Consider the following 20,856-nt stretch of genomic DNA (forward strand, 5'->3'; position numbering starts at 1 on the left):
GCTCGTGTCCTGCCCGGCTCTTGTCTCGTCCTTAACCCCGGGGGTCTGGCACGGAGAGGGGCCGAGGGAGGGCTGAGAGGACGCCACCGCCCGCAGGACACACGCGTCTGGGCCCAGGTCCCCGCCGGCCCCGCGCAGCACCTGTGCAGCCTGGGAGGTCCGTGACGGTGCAGACGCAAAGCCTTCACCCCCGTTGCCGGGCCAAGGGGACCACGTGGTGACAGACCCCAGGGTCCCCTCAGGCGCTGCACGGGGCGGGGGGCCTGAACAAAGTGGGGAGGCTGGGGTCAGACAGCGGGAGAAGCCGCAGGGGGACAAGCCGCGCCGCCACAACCGCAGATGAGTGTCCACGCGGCCCCTCCCGTGGGAGTTCTCTAAGCAACTGTCCCCACGGCTTAAGTGGGGAGACACTGATTTTCTGTGAAAACACACGGCCCCCTCTTTCAGTCCGGGGACGCTTACGCAGAGGAGGGACATGGGGACAGATGTGCTGTGGGGTTCCCTCCGATGGCTGACACGGGGGGGGGCGCTGGGCACGCTGTCCCCTCTGGCCTCAGGGCCCCGGGCAGGGGTCTCCAGGGCCCCTTCAGGCGTCAGAACGCAGGGACCCCCGAGTGCGGAGCCCAGCAGAGAGGGGCCCGCCTCCAGGAGCAGTGGCCCCGTGGGGACCATGTTGGGGCTCCAGGTGGGCCCTGGCCTCTGGGGACCCTCCAGCATCATGGTTACCAGCCCCCACACACAGGCCCACCCCTCGCCCCCTGAAGAGGACAAGCAGGTTAGGTCACGTGTCCAGCCCGTGGGGCAGGTACAGCGAGGGGTCAGGAGCCGCCCAGAAGGGAGCTGGGGTGTGGCAGCCCCTCCTCGTGGCCGGCTGCTCTCAGCTAAGGGCTGGTCAATCACCGCGAAGACATGCTCAGCTCTGGAGGGTCTGAGAGACCACGACCCCCACTGCTTTTGGAAAAATGTTGCTCGAGGTGTACCCGACCACCCCCAGAATTCCAGAATTCGAAATCCACCCTCACACCATGACGTCTGGACGGGAAGCAGCGAGCATGGAACCCATGAGAACATGTGCGGACGCGAGGATACAGCCACGGTGGGGGAGGGGGAGCACCTCTAGCTCCCAGTAAGTTCTGGAAACTCCAGGAGCAAAGGCAGAATGCAGTGTTTTCAGCCTTACCACGAAAGCAGAGAACGCGTCGGAAGCAAGGCAAACCGAAGATGGAGAAAGACGGGCTTTTTCTTTTACAGGCTCGGGTATTTTTGTGTATATTTTGACTTGAGAAATAGATGGATACATTTACGTGTAAGAATCTTTACGTTCAGCTAAGCCAGAAATAGAGTTAAAACAGGATGTCCATTATCAAACAGCAGCGGGAAAAGCAAGGCATCGTGGAAACCAGCAGGTGGGCCCACCTCAGGAGCTCCGGGGCACAGCCGCCCCTCCTGTCAAGCCCCGAGGGACCTCCCTGCCCACGGGAAGGGCGCAGCTCCTATCCCAGTGCCCCCTCCCAGGGGCCAGCTGTGCCTTTCCTGGAAACCCCCAGGGTGGGGGTGTCTGGGGGTGCCGGATGCAGCCAGCCTGTGTCAATGACAGCCTGCTCTGCAGGTAGCCCTGTAGGTGGAGGCAGGTCTCTGCGAGCCTGACCAAGGGGCTGCCCAGACCAGCTCCAGGCCATCCACGAGGGCCCAGGGGAGACCCAAACCCACAGCGGACCCTCGGGCTCCAGAAGCCCACGTCCCAACCATGCTCTTCCCTGCGGGGCCCCGATGGCGGCTGCCTGACGGGGGACAAGGCGGAGCCACCCCACCTTCCGCTGGGAATAGACCAGGAGATCTCTGGGGCCAGACAGGCTCCCCACGGCTAGGGGACCAGCGCGGGCGGATCCCCTCGGGGGCCTCAGGTTCTGTCCGAACACCTACTCAAGGACCCGGCGGCTCTGCCCAGAACCCTCGGCCAGGCCCGGGGCCAGAGCATCTGAGATGCCAGGAGCCCCAGTCACCCTGGCACCAAGCTCCCCCTCCTGACAGGTGCCAGCCGAGCAGCGTCAGGACAGGTGACCGATGGCCTCGCTTCCAGGCCCGGGCCGCCCGCCGCCCCTGATCAGATCCGTGGCCCAGATCCGTGGCCTCTGGAGGCCCCGTGCCGCCCCTGTGGGGAACTGAACCATCATCCACTGGTGGTGAGAGGCAGGAGCTGGGGAGCCGGGGGCTCACCTTTCCCTGGTGGCTGGGGAGCAAACCAGCACGCGGGCCGGCCCAGGACCCTGTTTACTGAGCCCGCGGGAGGGGAGGGCGTGCCTACACCCTGAGCGCCCCCGTCCCAGACAGGACACTCAGGACGGTGCGCGGGAGCCGGGGGGCCCGAGACGAGGGGGTCCGCAGCCCAGCAGCCTCCTGGTGGCGCGTCACCAAGCGCCGGGGTCCGGGGTCCCCTCCCAGCGCCTCCGCCCGCTGCCTCGGGGGCGGGGCTGTGCCCTCAGAGCCTCCTGAGGAGGGAAAGCAGCCCCCCCGCCGGGGAGCAGGGGACCCCGGGGCGCCCGCGGACGGGGCTGCAGACGGCGGCCCGCGCGGGTCCCACCCCCGCACACACGCTGGCGCACACCCAGCCCACACACACGCACCTCGCCACGCGGGCCCCCGTGCACCCTCACGCGCGCGCACGCACGCGCCGACCACACGTGCACCCTGCACCCACCTCACGCACACGTCCACGCCTTCACATGCCTCACGCGCACACAGACACCCGCAGAGGCACCGGGGCCCCCACCCGTGGAATGGCGCCCCCACACCCAGAGTCCGTGTGCCCGCCCCCTACGCACAGGCCCAGCGCGCGCGGGGTCCCCGGGGGCCTCCCCAGGCCAGGCCGCGCCGGGCTCCCCCCGGCAAGTGCCTGGGACCTCCCAGCAGCCTGCACCCGCCTCTAGGCCGGCCCCGCCTCCCTGCGCTTTCCGCGGAGGCGCGGCCGGCCCCGGGGGCCCCGGGCGGCAGCAGAGGGGCACTCAGCCCTGGGGGGCCCGCCCGGGGCCAGAGGGCGGCTCCTCCCCACGCGCGGCCCCCCGCTCACGGGCGGGATTCTTGTCCCACACGCGGCTCGGGAGCGAGGGACGAGAACGGCGTGTGGCCGTCGCGGGCCGGCGGGGTCACGCTGGGGACAGGGCCACTGCCACGGAGCCTGGCGGCAAATCACGCAAGTGGCGTCTGGCCGAGGCCCGGGCGGGAGGCGCATGACCACAGCCGGAGCGCTGGCCGGAGGGCGTCCCTCCAGGCTCGACAGCAGGACGGGCGCGTCACCCCCGCGTGGAGCCTGGGGGAGGCCCTCCCACCCCCCTCAGCTGCCGCGCCCACTCGGGGCGGGAACGGGGCGCCCGGGGAGGCGGTCGCTCAGCGCAGGGTGCCGGCGAGGCATGCAAGGCATGGGGGGCTGGGCAGAGCCCCGGCTGTGGCCCCGGGACAGGCCGTGCGCCCCTGGACGGGGCGGCCGGGGCGGGCCTAGATGACAGCACTCTTCGCGTCCTGGAAGGCGGCGCGGGGCGCTGGCCTGGCCAGCAGCAGCTCCTTCTCGTGGACCAGGCTGTCCAGCAGGTCCTCCTGGCGGTAGTTGCGGTAGACTCTCAGGAAGGCCAGGATGGCGACGGCCAGCCAGGCCAGCCACGAGGCCCAGAGGCCGAACTGCGGGGGGAGGGGGGCGGGGTCAGGGGGCCGGCCAGACCCACCGGCCAGAGCCGAGCGCACCCCCACCCGCCCCCCGGGAAAGGGCAGACCCGCTGGGGAAGGAGCGGGGTGCCGTGGGGACGGACACGACGGGCACGTCACCCCCAGCGTCTGGCGGCCCTCCCGGGCCCCGAGCCGTGGACGTGCTTTGGGAACTCTGCCCACCCTCCACCCAGGCGGGCCCGGGAGGAGCTGGGGCCGCTCCGCTCCAAGGAGAGCGCATCTCATCCGTGAGGGAGCCGCTTCCAATCGCTCGAACAAATTGACCTTTATCTGCTGTTTCCAAACAGCTGAACGGGAAACAACTTAATCAGAACCAGGCTCGAGCCGCGATTAAACGGACTCCGTTGGGGGCCTTTGTCCTCAGGCTCAGCCCGTACCTTCCTGAATCTAATCGGCGTAAGTTCGGGCTGGTGCACGTCCCACTAAAATCGCGTGAAGGTGTCTCTGGCAGGCCCAGCCCATCTCAGCCCATCTCAGCTGGACCCACACAACGTCCAGCCCCCCAGAGGGCTTCTCGCCATGGAAAGGGTCCTCAGGGTGGCCGCTGGCCAACGTGGGTCCACTGCCCTGGCTGCTGCCAAAAGGACTCCCCCCCCCCCCGCCCGGGCGCCCCCTCATCCCTGCCGTCAGGGTCACGGTCAGGGTCGGATGCAGATTTTGAGGGACAGGTCCTCTCTGACCATGTTTTCTGACACGCCTGTGTCCAGCGTGCGGGGTCCCCAGAGTTGGCCCGTGCTCTCCTGGAGGGGAGGGGACAACGCTGATACAAGGGCGGGGCTGGAGGAGGAGGGTCTCCCCGACAGTTGCTGGGGGCTCCTCCAAATGCAGGGGCAGACGCCCTCCTGGGACACCCTTCCTCATACACGGCCTCGGCCTCCCCCGGCAGGGCTCACTGTGAGCCCTCGAGCATCTACCTGACCAGAATCCAGCCTCCCAGCGCCGGCACTGCAGACCCGGGATGACGCCCAGCTCCTCCTGGGCACCGCCCGGCACAGAGCCACCCCCTCACTCCCCGGGCCTCCTGGCTTCTGCAGTTAGCTCACGCTGTTCCCTCCTTCTAGGACTCCCCACACCCCACCCCTCCCCGCCCCCCACAAACATCCTCTGCGTCTCCAAGATCCAGCCCTCCTCCAGGCAGCCTTCCCGACTTCTCCCCCAGCATAGCGCTCACTCAGCTTTCTGTGCTCTGTCTGGCAGCATCCTTAACCACTAGTCTGTTTCCTCTGCTGGCTGGAGCTGGGGGTGGGCTCTACGCTCAGTGGATCTTCGGCAGGGAGACGCCCCCTTCCCGACAATGCACGCCTCCCTTCTACCTGGGCAGCCCCGCCCACCTGGCAGCCCCGCCTACCTGGGCCATCGCAAACTGATCATAGAAGGCAGAGTTGTCCACGTTCAGCTCCAAGTCGATGTCCTGGAGCTCCTCGCAGCTAGAACGGCAAGACACAGGGGTGGACGGTGACTGCTGGGGGACCAAGCGCGGGGAGCAGCAAAGCATCAGCCCCAGAGAGCAGGGGCTGTCCCCACGGCGGGGCAGACGGGGAGCCTCCACGCCCCATCTGTGGAGCAGGGAGCCTGCCGGCCCGGCCCCCACCTGGCCCTGGACCTGGAGGCCACCCGCGCTGGCCATCGCTGGGCCGAAGCCTCCGGCCCTGGCCCCCACGGCCCCACAGCACCGCAGAGCTAGGGGCTTCAGAAGCAGGGGGGCGGGGCTGCTGCTTCCAGTCCCCGGGGCCCCGGACTGAGCCGCACAGCGGCCTCGCGGGGGCCCTAGGGCATCCCAGGGGCAGCCCCGCCCCCCTGACCTGCTCGGCCTTCGTCTCCCGGGGCGGGGCGCACGGGGACCAGCGGGGACCGGCAGGACAAAGCGCAGAGCGCTAGGGACCTCCACAGACTCCCCGTCTGCGACAGGCCGGACTGGGCGGGGCCGGGACTCAGAAGCCGGGAGTGAATGAGGCCTGGGCGCAGGGGCCTGTAGCCGCCGGAGACGTCAGGACACATTCACGGGAGCGTGAGGCCCAGAGAGAGGGAGGCCCAGTGGCCCAGGGACAGCCTGCAAGGGGCTGGAGGATGACGCTGAAGGGCTGGAAATGGAGTCTGTGAGGGTAAAGAAACGCTGGGTGTCTCTGTGGAGAAGCCCGAGGCCGTCCCCAGGGGCCTGCCCACGCGCTGAGGCTCGGGGGGTGGAGGGTGAGGAGTCAGGTGGCTGGGGGCCCCGCAGGGAGAGCCCACACAGCTCAGCATGGGCAGGCCCCCCCCCACACACGGGGGCTGCCCTGCTGTGGACCCCAAAGGACCCACCCACCCAGGGCGCTCGACCTTTCCTCTGCTGTGTGCCCCGCGCTGCCGCAGAGGCGCCCCCGGGACCCCCGGGGTGAGGGTGCAGGATGAGCAGGTAGGTGCCCCCCACACCCGCCGCCCACTTCAGCGCTTTTGTCCATTTTACATGTTAAGATTCCAGGTCTGAGTTTTCTTAAAGAAAGAATCTGGAGCCTCTGGAAGAGGTGACCCAAGGGTCCCTGCCTTGCCAGGGGACTGGCCTGGGGCACTGGACACTGTTCCTCAGGGCTGGGCGGCGGGCAGTCTTAGGCCGGGGGTCAGTCAGTGACCATGCCCCACCCTGGGCCGCCCCCAAGCCAGAGATGGCCCCTCGCTCAGGGCCCAGAGCATCCGTCCCGGCCGGAAGGCCCCTGTCCCGGACCCCCTCCGACCAGAAACTTCCACTCCTGCCCTCAGCATCCCCATCCCCTCCATCCCCATCTCCCAAACCCTCCTTATTGCCATGCCCGGCCCGGGCCTCTGCCTCCAACGGCAGCTCAGGGCAGGCTCCCCAGGGCCTTCCGGGACCTGGAGCCCACCCCGTGGGGCCCCACCATCCAGCCACATCCTGGCAATGACGGGGAAGCTAGAATCTCTGACCTCCTGGGCCTCCGTCCCCCCAGCCCCCAACACACCCCCAGGGTTCGTGGGGGCCCTGCTCTTGGGTGAAGCTGTTGCGGGCTCCCTGAGCGGGGAAGGGTGTTCGGGCCCCAGGGAAGGGTGGCCAGGTGTGCACAGGTGGGCGCGCAGGTGGGTTGAGCAGAGCTTCGGGCTCGGGGTGGGGTTCATGCAGGAAGACGCCGTCCCAGGCGCGGCGGGCGGGGCCCAGGGCGCACCTGTGGGGCACGGTGCCCTTCTCGGTGACGGCGTCGCACCACATGGTGAAGCCCACGCTGACGATGGTACTGGCGATGAAGACCAGGAAGACCACGAAGGCGCTGACCAGCAGGTTCAGGAAGGCGTAGAGGAAGGAGCTGCAGCGAGGGCGGGAGGGGCGGTCACAGCGCCACCCCGGCCCCCACGGCGCCCCTGCGGGGCCGGACGGCCGTGGGAGGGCAGCCCCGACCCTCGGGTTCCCAGCGGGGGTCTGGGCCCCAGATGAGGGGCTGGGGCCAAGCAGGGCTGCCAGGGGTCACTTCCCTTCCGGCAGTGTCCCTCACCCCACAGCCCCACGCCAGCCCATCCTCCGGATGCCGGGGCGTGGGGACCTTCTTACATGGGAGTCACGGCCACCATTCAAACCCGAGGCCACCTGGTTCCGAAGCATCAGAACCAGCACCCGCGCTGCAAAGCTCAGACAGCCTTTCAGGGTGGATCCCCCCCACGGCGTCCACCGAGGCCATGTGCCCCCACAGTCACCAACGCAGCTGGTCCGCAGCTGCGTAGGGGCCACGTGACCCTGCTCTGAATTCTCCACTGAACCCTGAAAGGCCAAGGGGTGACCAGAGCCGGCACCTGGGGACCCAGGAGGCAGGGCTGGGAGGGACGAGCCCACTCAGGGCCAGGCCGCACTGCCCCACGGGCCCAGGGCCTCTCCAGGGTCCACGGGAGCACGGCCCCCACGGAGGCGCGTGCAGAGTGCGCTGATGTTTGCCCTCCGATGGCGCAGCGGGGGCGGGGGGCCATGGTGGGAACACCCACCCACGAGGCTCTCCTGTCCGCCGGCAAGCACCCACCACCCTCCATCTCCGAACCACCCCCTGGAGATTCAAACGCCTGCAGGAGAGCAGGTGGCTGAGCCGAGGCTGCGGGGGCAGGGGGGACCGGAGTGTCCCCGGGGGGCCCCAGAGGGAACTCCCTCGGGTGGGACGCAGCCCGGGCCCAGGTCTAAGCTGCCGCAGGTCTGATGCGAACATCGGTGCTTTCAGCACATCGAGTCTGGGAAACGACGGACCAGATCTGGCTTCACGGGACATCCGCTAAACGAGGGGTCAGCTGGGCCTCGGCCGAGACAGCACCAAAGCCACCGTCACCGGACGCGTGACTCTCGGCCGAGGCCGAGCGGCCATGGCCGCACCGCTCCTGCATCTGTGGTTTCTCTCTTTTGTCCACTCGCCGGACACTCTCCGGGCCTCCACCCGCCCTGTGCTGGGCCCTGAGGACAAAGCAGTGTGGGTGCCGGGGCCCCGGCTCCGGAGCTGCCTCGGCTGACAGGCAGATGGTGAACCGCGGTCACCAGTGCCCGACTCGCAGCACAAGTGACCAGGCCACTTTGTCACAGTCCGGACCACCTGCGTCTCCGGGAAAGATCCCACAGGGCTGTCGTCAACGGGCCCAACCCGTGGCCGCACTGCTGAGCAGACAGCAGAACCACCCACCCACGAAGGCCGGGAGGGCTCGAGCCACCCCCGTGAGAGCCTCAGAGGAGGGGTGAGGCCGTTCCTAAAACCCCAGCAAGCACACCCGGAGGGGCAGGGAGGGCGGTCTGGCCCCGTGTTTGCACGCACACTCACACGTACGCGTGGGATTCCGTGCCCAGGACCCAGGCCGTGTGTGGGCAGCTCCACGCACACCACAGCCCCCATCCCCAATTCTCCAAAGACCCGTCCAGGCAGCACAGCCTCGCCTGGGCTCACCGGGCGTCCGTGGTCCTTGCCCAGCTCGGGGTCAAGGCTGTGTGTTTCCTTGCTTGAGTCTGGAGCTGCCCACACCCTGAGGGGTCTCTCCCTGTGGGGATGGCATCGCATCCCTGCCCGAACCAGACCATCGTGGGCGGCTGCTCTTCAGATCTTCGGGTCACATCCCCTCCATGCTCCACCCGGGGGGCCGACCTGAGGGGGCCACCCTCTCCCGGACTCCTGGCTGCATTCAGCCAATGGGGTCCTGGCGGAGACAGGACGGTGGGAGGGACGTGGGGGTGTTCATGCCCAGGTCCCTCCTGGGGGCAGCCCCGGGCTGGCAGATGTCCCTCCACCAAAGGTCATCCCTCCGGGAGGCCTCACCCATGTGACCCCGCCCAGCCCCTCAGCCGGGGGTGGTGACAGGGCGCCACACCTGGCCCACACCTCAGCCCTCAGGTTCTCCTCACTTGGGTGGCCATCTGTCTCCACCGGGACCCTGACGGACACAATGCTGAACTTCGAGATGCATCTGGCCCTGGAGCCCGAATTAGGGGTCAGGGGCTGTAAAGAGGGGTGTGTTATATCCCATCCCCCCCCGAAGCTGTCCCCGGGCAGAGCTGATGTCACGCCCGGCCTGCCCTTTGCCAGCTGTGTGACCTTCACTCTGCAAGTCACTCTGGGGGCCTCGATTTCTCCTCCGTAACCTGGGTAATAAGAGCCCCCGCATCGGGTTATGGTGGGAACTGAGGGAGCGTACGTGGGTGACGGGCGAGGAGCTGCGGGGCCACTCACGCACTCACATCCCCCAGGACAGACCTCAGCCCATGGTCCCGGCCAGGTCAGGCTCACTGCCCTCTGGGCCCCAAGCCGGGGGCCCACCTGAAGCCCTGGGGCTGAGGCCTGTGTTGCCACAGGAGACAGGGTGCAGGAAGCAGTGTTGGAGAAGCTGCTGAGTCACCCTTGGGAACCAGATTTGGAGATGGGCTCATGGCCAGCTCTGCCCTCTGTGGGGCAGAGTGGGGCTGGGCAGGGCTCGGGGCTTGGGGAAGGCCCAGTGCACTGGAGCCCCCCTTCCCAGGAGCTGGTGCTCCGAGGAAAGCAGAGGTTAGGCAGAGCCTATGCCCCCGGCATCTCCATCTTGGATGGACACTTGGCTCCAGCCAAGGAGAACGTGGTAGTCCCAGGGGGGCCAGGGACGAGCTTCCACACGCAGAGCAAAGAAGCAGGCTGCTCTCAGCACAAAAGTCCAGCTCACTGGGCTGGCCAGTGCCCTAGGTGCCCTCCACCTGCTGACAGCCCTCTGCCGTCCCCCCAAGAACCCTGTCCCCGGTGGGCCTCCTGGGGGGAGAGGTGGCCAGGATGCAGAGAGCAGGTCAGCGGGCTGACCAGCCAGCGTCAAATCCTGTTCCCTCTCGTGGGGGAAGGGCCACATCCCCCACGTTCTGTGCTGAATTCTAGAGGCCCAGGCGGGCTCCTCACTCTCTGTGGACGTAAGGCCCTCGGGGAATCGCTGGCACCGCGGACCTGACACAGCCGACCCGTCAGAAAGCTGCCCCTCCCCACCTCTGAGGGCGATTACAGCCCAGTCTCTAAGAGCCAGAAACCCCAGACACTCCAGCTGCAACCCTATCAAATGGGCACAGTTTCTGGGTCTCCAACCCACGAGATGGGGACAGGCCTGTGCTGGGGTCAGGCCAGCCAGCAGCCTCCATCCACTCTTCCCATCAGTTTCTCATCAGTTTCCTTGCCACCCGCCCCGGCTTTACAGATGCAGGCGTGTGCAGAGCCTCACTCGGCCCCGGCCGCCCAGAGTTCACAACACCACTCCCACGCCCTCCCTCCCCAAGGACAGGCGGGGGCAGTGGTCAGGAACGGGAGCCCGGCACTCACAGGGTTAACTCCATCTTTCTCCCGCCACCTCTCAGGGTGCCCTGCCTGGATGTGCCGTCTCCATGGTGACAGCTATCCTGGGAAGCCCTGGGAGCGATTTGCAGGCTGAGGGACACGTGTGGGCAGGCAGATGGGTTGTTTGAGCCCAGTGCTCCCCAGCCGTCAATCACAAACCGCGGCCACCTGGACCAGCAAAGCTGCCCCGGCACCCCACCCCGCCCCCGCTCGAGACTCACCCTCAGCTCAGCCGGGGGGCCTGAACCGGCAATGCCCCAGGAAGCCACAGGTGCCACTGCCCCACTCACTCCTCCGTCCAGTCAGCAGCCAGGATGACGCCCCCTTTGCAAAAAGCTGCCTGACCCCTTACCCTTCACACCCCGGCACAAGCCATCGGGGGCCCCCACTTTGCATAGAGACACATGCTGCACAAGGAGGGAGCTGGCCCCCCACACACAGAGTCTGACCACGCGCTCGAGACCCAGCCAGAGGTCAAAGGGTAGGGTTCCACCCTGGGTCTTGGTGGGTCCTAAGTAGTCTCTGAAGTTGGACTCAAGAGAATTAGGGTACACACGAAACCCTAAGCAGGCAGGACCTTCTAAAAACCCGCGTCTAATGAGGGCAGTGGTGTCCTCCATGGGCTGGACGCCCAGGGGCCATCAACACCCCTGAGAGCCTTCGTCCAGCACACTGCTCTCTCTCTCCTGCCCCTCCCGGCCCCCGGGCAGTCCTGAGTGCCCCTACCCACCCAGGACCTGCTCGCCTGGTCTCAGCAGCCTGACCAACAACTGCGCTGGAATTGGCTGCCCCCAGCTGACCGTCCTGCCCGTGGCTGTCCGAGGCAGACCCAGCCTTCCCGCAGGTCCGGACCTGGCTGACACAGCAAGCCCGGAGAGCTGACCCCTCGGCCAGATGGTGAGTCTGCAAAGGCATCAGGGCCCATGAATGGCTGTGAAGCAGAAACCTCAGGATGCAGGGATCTCTCTGTCACTCACTCAGCAGTCACTAATTCGGTGACTCCTGGGCACCATGCCCCGTGCTCAGCCCTGAGCACACAGAGGTGAACAAGGCGCGTGCCCGCCTCGGGTTCAGCCAGCCCAGGGTTCCCTCGGGTGCGTAGCCATGGCGTGGACATCCACGAGAGTTTTGACCTGGTCCTACAGCCAGAACTAAGAAGAAAGGATGACACTTGTGACAGAGGTCATCACAGCTGGCTAACTGCCAACAGGACCGTGTGGTGGACTTGGTGAGGGCCAGCAGCTGCACAACCACGTGGCCTTGGGCTAAGAAGGACATTCTGCAACAGATGTTTCTGGAGAAGGGAAGGCTGCCCCAGCCTTGACTGCCATGGTCAAGGCCATTGGTGGTAGGACAGATGAACCCCTACAATGGATGCAAAGGGACAGAGGACCTGAAACGTTCCTCCAACCAGGCCACCTCGGTGGAACACAGACTCCCTCCGTCCTCGGGAGACAGGCACAATGAAAGAGCACAAGGAGGCACGTACACTCCCAAGCCTGAGTTTTCTATCTTTAAAACGGGGATGGGGATGGTTTCCCAGAGCTGAGGGACACCTTCTATGAGCTGACAGAGGACAGAAGCTATCCCATTTGCTGCCCAACTTGTGTGAAAAGGGCAGCACTGCGTGATCAGGATTCCTTTCTCGCAGGCTCTGGGCTCTTAGGTCCCCCTGCTCTGCTCCCAGCCTCTCCTGGCTCCTCTGAAATCCCGCATCACTCAGCACCACAGGGGCTGAGCCCCACTTAGAGAGCCGCTCACGTGTCCTCAACAGGTAGACCCTGGACGCCTTGAGGCCACTTGTCTTGCAGCAACACGCTGGAACCATGGGCATGAGCTGATGGCCAAGTCGTGGTCCCCACCTGGCCTGTGCCCACTGCCCTCAGCTTCCCAAACTGAGGGGACCTCAACCTACCCCACCTGCAGACCACCCGTCCCCTTCCTCAGACCCTGTCTCATAATCAGAGGTGCTTCTCCAGCCCTGACCTGCGCTGCAGACTCTGACGGGGTGACACCCAGGCTTGGCACCGCAGGTGCAGATGGTGGGCATCTCCTCGGGACACCGGCCATCGAGCGGGTGGAGGGAAGGAGGAGCAGAGCAGGCACCCCCCGCCCCGGGACTGGCCTGGGCTCCCCCTGAGCAGAGCTCCCACCCCACACACGGCACCCGGAGGGCTCCCCAGGCTGACACATGGTTTCTGCAGACCCCAGATCCAGAACCTCAGTGCACTGGGTTGAGCTGCATCCCCTGACAACATACGCCCACATCCGCACCCCCAGTACCTGTGAATGTGACCTTATTTGGAAATAGGGTCTTTGTGGGTGTCATCAGGCTAAAGATCTCAGGATGAGGTCATCCTGGATTTAGGGGGGAGCTCTAAATCCAATGACTAGTGTCCTTCTAAGAAGAAGGAAAGAGAGAAGAGGCCACGAGGAGAGGGAGGCAGAGACTGGAGTGATGAAGGCCCAAACGAAGCAACATCAAGGTTTGCAGCGGCCACCAGGATCTAGGAAGAGGCCTGGGAAGGGTTCTCCCCGCAGAGGGAACCCACCCTGCCGACACCTTAATTTTGAGCTCCTGGCCTCCAGAACTGTGAGAGAATAAATTGTTTTAAGCCCCCAGTTTGTGGTGCTTTCTTACAGCAGCCCTGGGAAACTCATACACGTGAGTTGCTGGGATGTCACCCCTCCCCCAGGTGTCCTGGTCACACCCCCCACCCCCCAGCCTCAGCTATCCCTTTCCTCTTCAGGCTGCAGCCCTCCTCCCCTCTCCAGCCCCTCTCTCCATGCCAAAGCCAAGCTGAGAGCTCTCAGGAGTCCCTGCCTACGCACACCCTCAGAGCCCAGGTTTATCCCCCAGCTCCCCAGAATAAGTGAAAAAGCACTAAAAACTGCCAACAGATGACGGATGGGAGTGAGGGTGTGGGCAGAGTTTGGGAGAAGGCCTGGACTTCCCACGTGGGTGTGAGGGCAGGCAACGGGCAGGAGCGGCCTCCCGGGACCTCTGAAGGATTCTGGGCGCTCCAGGGCACAGGGACCCACAGCCTGGGCGTGGGTGGGGCCACAGCGGGTCCCACCAGGGTGGAGGCCCAGGGGGTGTCACTGGCTGAGGACCCCACCCCAGGGAACCACCTCCCACTCTCTCACAAAATAGAGCCAGGACAGGAAAAAGTGAGGAGGAAAATGGAGGCGAGCGGGGCCTCCCACATCTGCTGCTCCCTCTCCCACAGCCCCCCGCCAAGGGGGGGCCTCGAGGGGCTTCCCCCCGGCGTTCCTCCTCCGTCACCCCTCCCAGGATGATGGGGACCAGAAGAGGATCCCGTCAGCCCGGTCGGCCCCCTGTCTGCCGGGCCCCTCCCCGTCCGCCCGGAGCTGTCCGCGGTGCTGACGGGTGTGAGCCCGGCCCAGCCGGCGAGGGAGGCCCAAGTCCGCGGCGAGATGACGATGCAACATTGGCACCCGGGGGCGTGGATGGCGACGCGCACTTGGAGAGGGAAGCGCTGGCCTTGTATGGAGAGCGCCCATGGTCCCTGCGATCTGCGTGCAGACAAAGGGCAGTCTCCGTGGAAGTGGTGAGGGCCGACGGTTGATATTTTTGAGACCGCGGGAAGACGGAGGGACTCACGCTCCTCCCTGGGGGCGGAGAGCCTGGGGCGCTGTGGGCACGGGGGCGGCGCCGTGCCAGGGGTGAGGGCCGCGTCTGTCGGTGCAGGGCAGCCGCGAAGCCCCCACTTACCCCTCGTGTCCCTTGCAGAGGAAGAAGAGCGTGCGCCAGGCGTGCGCCGCGGCCAGCAGCAGCGAGAGGAGGCTGGCGAGCAGGCTGAAGCGGCAGGCGGCCGGCGGGCCCCACTCCTGCACGGTGAAGCGCTCGCGCTCCTGCACCGTCAGGTTGGCGCTCAGCCACATGCCCTCGGTGAAGAGCAGGCAGCGGCCGCGGAAGTCGTGGCCGTTCTCGGACAGCGGCACCACCACCACGAAGCTGAACAGAAAGGCCAGGAAGTAGCAGGCGCACTGCGCGAAGAGGAAATTGTTGAGTGCCATGGCGGGGCCAGGCGGGCCGGGGGAGCGGCCTGGGGAGGCCGCGGGGCGAGGGGCGAGCGCGCGGGTCGGGCGCCGGGGCCGCGGGAGCCTCCCCACGCCGCACGCAGGCCGGGCGGGAGCCGCGCGGGAGGCTGCGCAGTGGCGGCGCCGCGGGTCCTGCGCGCCCCGCCCGGGACGCGTGCGCAGCGGCCGAGCGCGGGCCGCGCCTGCGGTCAGCACCACGGACAGCTACCGGGGCGCCGGAGAGGGGCGGAGCGGGACCACGCGTGGGTGTGCGGGCCACGCGGGAGAACAGGGGCACCGATGCAGAAGCGGGACGGAAACCAGGAGAGGGAACGGCAGGATTGCTATGCTGGCTTATGGAGACCCAGCTCTGGCTCCAGGGGCTACTCGTGTGGGCCTCACATAGGACGGTTCCCGGGTCCCCAGTTCCCCCGCTGGCGTTAAGGAAAGGAGGCTAGGAGAGAGGTGTTCAGCCCGGGCTGCAAACCTCACTCCCACCCCGCACTACGGAATGCCTCTTCCTCGGGGGTCCTGGAGTGCACCAAGTGTAGGGGAAATGGGACAGAGGGGAGGAAGTGGGGCCATCCACGGAGAGGTGAGCGCCGGGAGGCGGGAGTGGGTCTGCGAGCGGCCTCCTCCAGCACAGCACCCTCAGAAGGGACATCTCTCACTCTGCCTGACACAAGCAGAGCCCTGAGCTGGTATTTGTAAGATAAATAATGGATGCCCCAGACACCTCATTAAGACAGCCTTCCCGAGATGGGGTCTGCTTGTGCATTAATTAATAGAGTTAATGCCTTTTCTCATTCCCTTTAAGGTGAAGTCACGTTTAATCCAATTCCCAGAGTGAGGATGCCTCCTTCTAAAAGAAACTGCCTAGCGGTTTAAAATTACGTCAGCATTTTTGTGGCAAGCACTAAAAAAATCTCTTTGTTTTATTGCCAAAGTAACATATGCTCATTTTAAAAGTCAAGCCATATAGATATGTATAAAATAAAAAGACGGTGTCTCCTTCTTGTCCTCCCCTCCCCCGCCCTGCCACACTACCAGGGTGACCACTCTCCGCAGTCTGGCTTCTACTCTTCTAGACATTTTGCGAAGCACAGAAGCACACACACCCACCATTTACACACGTGCCTCTGCCTACGTCCACCATTCTGCGGGTCGATTCTTCCATTCAGCAATATGTCACGGACGTTACTCCCTGCCCACACGTAGAGATCTACTTCATTCTTCTTAATAACTGTGTAACAGCCCATAATCATAATGATCCCACAATTTGCATAACTGTCCCTCTTTGGGGGGCTGATTAATGTCTTCCATTTCTGCTGTTTCAAATACTGTGGAGTGAGCTTCCTTGTACCCATATGCTTATGCCCTGGTACACGTATTTCCTAGAAGAGAAATTCTTAGAAGAGGCATTGCTGGGTCATGGGGTATGCACAGTTTAAGGGTTGGCAGAAATCGCCAAACTAGTCTCTTAAAATGTTGTACCAATTGACCTTCACATCCATATTTCAGACGCCCTACCTAAAATTGAGGAAATCCGTTGTTTTAAAATTCTATCCATCTTGCATGGGAAAACGATCTCACTGATGTGTAAACTCAGATCTCCCTTGTTGACACGAGGTTGAGCATCTTTTCTTACGCTGGTGCCATTTGTAGTTTGTCTTCTGTGAATTGTCCATTCCCTTTGCAGTCACTTTAAAGCACACGCTGAAGACCAGCCATGGGTCTGGGACAGCAGCCCTTCCCTTGGAGAATACACACTAGGTTTCCACTACTGTTAGTTCCCCAATTCAACCAAAGGGAGCCCGCTCAGGAAATTCAGTCCACCCACCCAACTTGGACAAGTGTTGAGATCCCATCCATCCATTCGTTATCCAGTGGACTGACTGATTTGAACACATCTGGGGGGTCTTACACGTTAAGGGTTTGGCCGAAACAAAGGAGACCATGACAATTGAGAGGTAAGTCACCCAAAGGGAGAACTACAGAATAAATTGGAAAGATTATTAAATATCTACCATTTTAAAAGGCACAAGGCTTCAGCATTTTTTTGGCTGCACCACGCAGGTTACGGGATCTTAGTTCCCTAACCAGGGATTGAACCCCGGGCCCTTGGCAGTGAAAGGGAGGAGTCCTAACTCCTGGACCACAAAGGAATTCCCAAGACCCCAGCAGCTTTAGAGATGAGTTCTATTTAACCTTCGAAAGTCATGGAATTCCCTTGTTATTAAAATAATTTCAATCTATAGAAAATAGGGAAAATGCCCAAATTCATGTTGTAAAAGTCAGCATTACACTAACGCTAAAACCCTGTTAGAATAGCCAAGGAAAGTAAGTAACAAGGAACTTCATTTACAAATATTGACATAAAAGTTTTCAAAGAAAATATTGGCATACTGAATACAACCCACTATGTTAAGAAAATAAGAAAATATGAACAAGCAGAATATATTAAAAACAGAACAGCTTAGCTTTAGGAAATTTATCAATAATTTATTACATCAACAGATAAAGAAGCAAACTGCAAAATTTTTCGTCAAGGGAGACCTGAACATCATTCACGCAACTGAATATCCATTCTTTTAAGTCAATGTAGAACAAGAAGAAAGGTACCTGAATATGATTTTTAAAAACTACCTTAAAGCAACATCAAAAATCTGCACCCATTCAAATCAGACACAAGATGAAAATTCTCATTCTCACAACTATTATGACAATGTGTTTGGTAATTCTGCCTCATGAAACAAGTCAAGAGAATAAACTAAGCAGTATATCTATGGAAACAAAGAGGCAAAATTACATTTATTGGTTGATAATATGATTGTATACCCAGAACGCTCAAGATACTCTATTAAAAAAATACTAGAACTTACAAGGGAATTTTGTAGGATGATTGGACACAAGACAAACACACAAAACTCAATAGTCATTCTCTAAACTAGTATCTTAGGCCAGGTTTCCTGGGAAACAGACGCTGAGACCGAAATTGACATGCAGCAACACAGGTGAAGAAGCAAGGCAGCTGAACTGGGCGGAGGGGGCCATCTGCCTGTGATGCCGCTGCGACGGAGGCCTCAGCAAATCCCACGCCAGGTTCTGAGCCCGGGTGGACATCTCCCAAGCGGAGCCATGGAGACAAGTCGAGGGATGCGACCCCGGCGGGGACGCGTTGTCTTGGGTGAGGCAGCTTCCCGTGGCAGAGGGCGATTTCTAGAGAGAGTCATGGCTGTGGTCTGTTGGCAGGTCTGTCTGTCCTGAAGCAGGTGTGAGCCCCTGCCCGCAGCATCCACCACAGTCCGCACCCTGAGCAGCCCAGACCCACGCGCTTCGTACAGATCCCGAGCTTCTCTAAGCTCTTCTCACCTGAAGGTTTCCCCTCACCTCTCCTGCAGGGCCAGACTCAGAGGTAGAGCTAGAGTTTGTCCCACAAACCTTCCTCTGTGAGTTCCCAGGTAAATGCCAACAGAATCCCGCCCGTGCAGCCCACCTGTGACTTTCACCGTGACTGATTGAAATACACCAGTTTCCATGTTCTGGTGGACTTCCGCTTGTGATATACTGAGTCAGAGAGAATCCAGCTCATGCTGGTCAGTCCTGGCTGTGTGGGCAACTGATGCCCCCTGGTTAGGCCCTCTGTCTCCCCAGGGCCAGTGGCAAGCCAGGAGCTGTTGCATGAATGGTATTCAACTCTCCCGCGTGTACGACAGGCCCTTGCTCCAGAACCTTGGGGTCTACATTGACGATGCTACTGGAGCTGATCAACTCCACAGAGCATCCTTTCCCCCATAAATACCTCTCATACCACAGGCACAGCCCCAGCACAGCACTGTTTGTATCCCAGCTCAGAATTTCTACAGGGTCTTTCCTGCTCCAGGACCCAATCAAAGCTGCCAACCTTCCGTGGGACTCAGTATATGAGTCAGAGCAGGGCCCCCACAGGTGGAATATGTGAGCTCCAGACCCAAAGAGGCCTCCGAGCGCTGTCTTTCCTCCTTCTCAGTGGTGGCATGTGCCGGATGCAATGGTCTGTTCTTTGCTTCACAAAGGATGCTCCAGCATGCTGTAGACCACGGAACCCCTGGAAAGGTACTGAGGCAGTGGGCCCCAGGTCCTGCAGAGCTCAGGTGTCTGCCCCAGGCCTCCACCACACTAGCCACTGCCTGCTCCTTCCAACAGATGACGTGATCACTGACACAGTGGATCTCGTGAGAGTGTGAAGTTTGTCCAGATGGTTCAGGCCCTTCGGCTACCGTGATGATAGGAGACCGGAGAGTTAATGCAGCCCTGGGGCAAGACCATAATGAACGCTGCTGTTCCTCCCACGTGAATGCAAACTGTCTCCGGTGGGGATGGAAAGGGACGTATTCACCAGATCAGTGGCCGGATGCCTGGTACCGGGGGGCACGTTACACTGCTCTGGCAGAGACGCCGCATCCAGATGGGGCTGTGGTTCAGATTTCTACGTGGCTGTGTCTGTGGAAGTCCGCTGTCATCCTCCAGAACCTGCCGGCTTATGGGGGGTGGGTTGAATTCCATGGGAATGATGGGGACGCCCACCCCACATCCTTTAGGTCTTCAAGGGTGGTTCTCATCTCTGCCGTTCCTCCCAGAATCTGAGGTTGGTCCACGGCGGGTAGGGGGTTATTTCCAGAGGCTCTGACTTGCCTTTCCCTCCAAGGAACAAAAGAGTGGATTCTTTCAACTACATTTATACATTTCCAACCTTTTACCTATTGGAGATCCCATTGTGAGCCCAAACCCCACTTGTTAGCAGGCCTCTGCTCTAGCAGGAAGGCCAGGACTGCTCTGTCCCCCACACCCTGCATATTAATCTCAGCTCGGACCCTGTGCCTCGAAATATGGGGGTACCTCCTCCCCTCCACTTAAGTTGCCTGAATAACTGGCTGAGACCTCCCCAAGAGGGACGGGGCAGCACCTCAAACACGAGTCTCGATGTGGCTGGTCCTCCCTTCTGCCCGCAGCCTGTCCTCCACCTGGGGCTGCTGGCGCTGAAACCCAGCTCAGGTCTGGAAACCAGGCAAGGGGTCGTGGCATCTCCTGTGGGAGGGGCTGCCTTCAGGACCGTCCCCTAGTCACTCTTTACAATGGTCTGGAGTGTAGAGGGGACCCCGAGGGGACCACCATTCCCCTTGCTCTCTGCCGTCAGGATGTCCTGCTCCCACTGTGACTTTGCTGCTGGTTATGTACCTGAGCCCACCTTGCCTCCGACAAGCAGGTGCCGCCCCCTGGTCTGTCTTACCTGGGGACCCTGTCCGCCCCACTGCCATCAGAGAGGCTGTCCTGTGACAGCAGCTGCCACTGCCATCTGGGCCTACAGAGTGGCGCCCCTGAGCTTCTCAGTGACGCTGGGGCTCCTTCCCAGCCTGGCCTTGCTGCGCTGGTAAGCAGAGGCACCGGTGCAGCGGCCCCCTAGAACACGGGCCTCTGGTGGTCATTCCGGCCTCGTGGAGCATATCCACTCAAGCCCTTTCCTTGCCTTTTCAGGCTTCTGGAAGTTTCCCTCAGTCCTTGGTCCACGGTCTCCCACCTCAATCCTCAAATCCAGCAAAGGTAATTGAGTCCTGCCACCTCTCCGGTGCTCTGCGGCCAGGAAAGGTTCTCAGCGATGGCACAGGGCCACCTGGATAACCCGGGATCGTGTCACCATCTCCAGGTCCTTCACCTTAGTCACCCAGAGAGCTCCTTCCACGGAAGGGCGCCCACTCATGGGGGGCAGGGACTCGGCACAGACACCTTCGCGGCACTATCTGACCTCTCACGCCATCCTAGGAACAAGTTAGCACACGTCCCAGAGTTAAATCCTGTTTTCCAGGAGCGCCCCCCTTTTTCTACAAGCTCCTTCTTATCCAGCTTCACGCTCTGCTCCCCCGGCCTCCCCCAGCGCCCCTGGCGTGGCCCTGCGTACACTCCCCGCCTCTCGCAGAGGCATGTTCTTAGATCCTGCAGGTCGTCTGGGGTGGGCTCACTTCCCCCAGCAGCAGCTAGCACTGTGACTTCACGTGTCATTGTCCCACGGGCAGCCTGGGCTGGGGTGGGGGGGTGGCAGATACCTCCCGAGGGGCCATGGCTTCTCCTGCAAGGCAGAGACCACTGCATCGTCAAGCAAGGTGCTGGAGGTCGAGCCCCTCAAAAGATACGTCGGGGTCCTAACCGCCCCAGGGCCTCAGAATGCGACCTTTTCTGGAGAAGGGAACTTTACAGAGGTGATGAAGTTAAAATGAAGTCACCAGGTGGGCCCTAATCCACTAGGATGGTGTCCTTATTAAAAGGGAAATTTGGAGAC

The 20,856-nt window shown here is 62.4% G+C and overlaps 1 protein-coding gene across 1 annotated transcript; it reads right to left on the reverse strand.

Annotated features, from left to right (window-relative positions):
• Positions 1-3,492: 3,492 nt before the first annotated feature.
• On the reverse strand, positions 3,493-14,540 carry TMEM179 (transmembrane protein 179). The gene is made up of 4 exons (XM_057733985.1): positions 14,236-14,540; positions 6,870-7,007; positions 5,066-5,144; positions 3,493-3,672 (listed from the first exon to the last, which is right to left on the reverse strand). The coding sequence occupies exons 1-4, from the start codon at positions 14,538-14,540 to the stop codon at positions 3,493-3,495; spliced, it is 702 nt and encodes a 233-aa protein (XP_057589968.1).
• Positions 14,541-20,856: the final 6,316 nt, after the last annotated feature.

Source organism: Hippopotamus amphibius, chromosome 4 (genome assembly GCF_030028045.1).
Source record: "Hippopotamus amphibius kiboko isolate mHipAmp2 chromosome 4, mHipAmp2.hap2, whole genome shotgun sequence".
Lineage (NCBI taxonomy): Eukaryota > Metazoa > Chordata > Mammalia > Artiodactyla > Hippopotamidae > Hippopotamus > Hippopotamus amphibius.

Excerpts from the sequence above, each read along its gene's own strand:
- TMEM179 (XM_057733985.1), bottom strand. The coding sequence starts at position 14,540 with ATGGCACTCAACAATTTCCTCTTCGCGCAGTGCGCCTGCTACTTCCTG. Across the intron at positions 7,008-14,235 it reads CTCTGCAAGGGACACGAGGG|CTCCTTCCTCTACGCCTTCC; the intron begins GTAAGTGGGGGC and ends CCCTCGCTGCAG. Across the intron at positions 5,145-6,869 it reads AAGGGCACCGTGCCCCACAG|CTGCGAGGAGCTCCAGGACA; the intron begins GTGCGCCCTGGG and ends TTGCCGTTCTAG.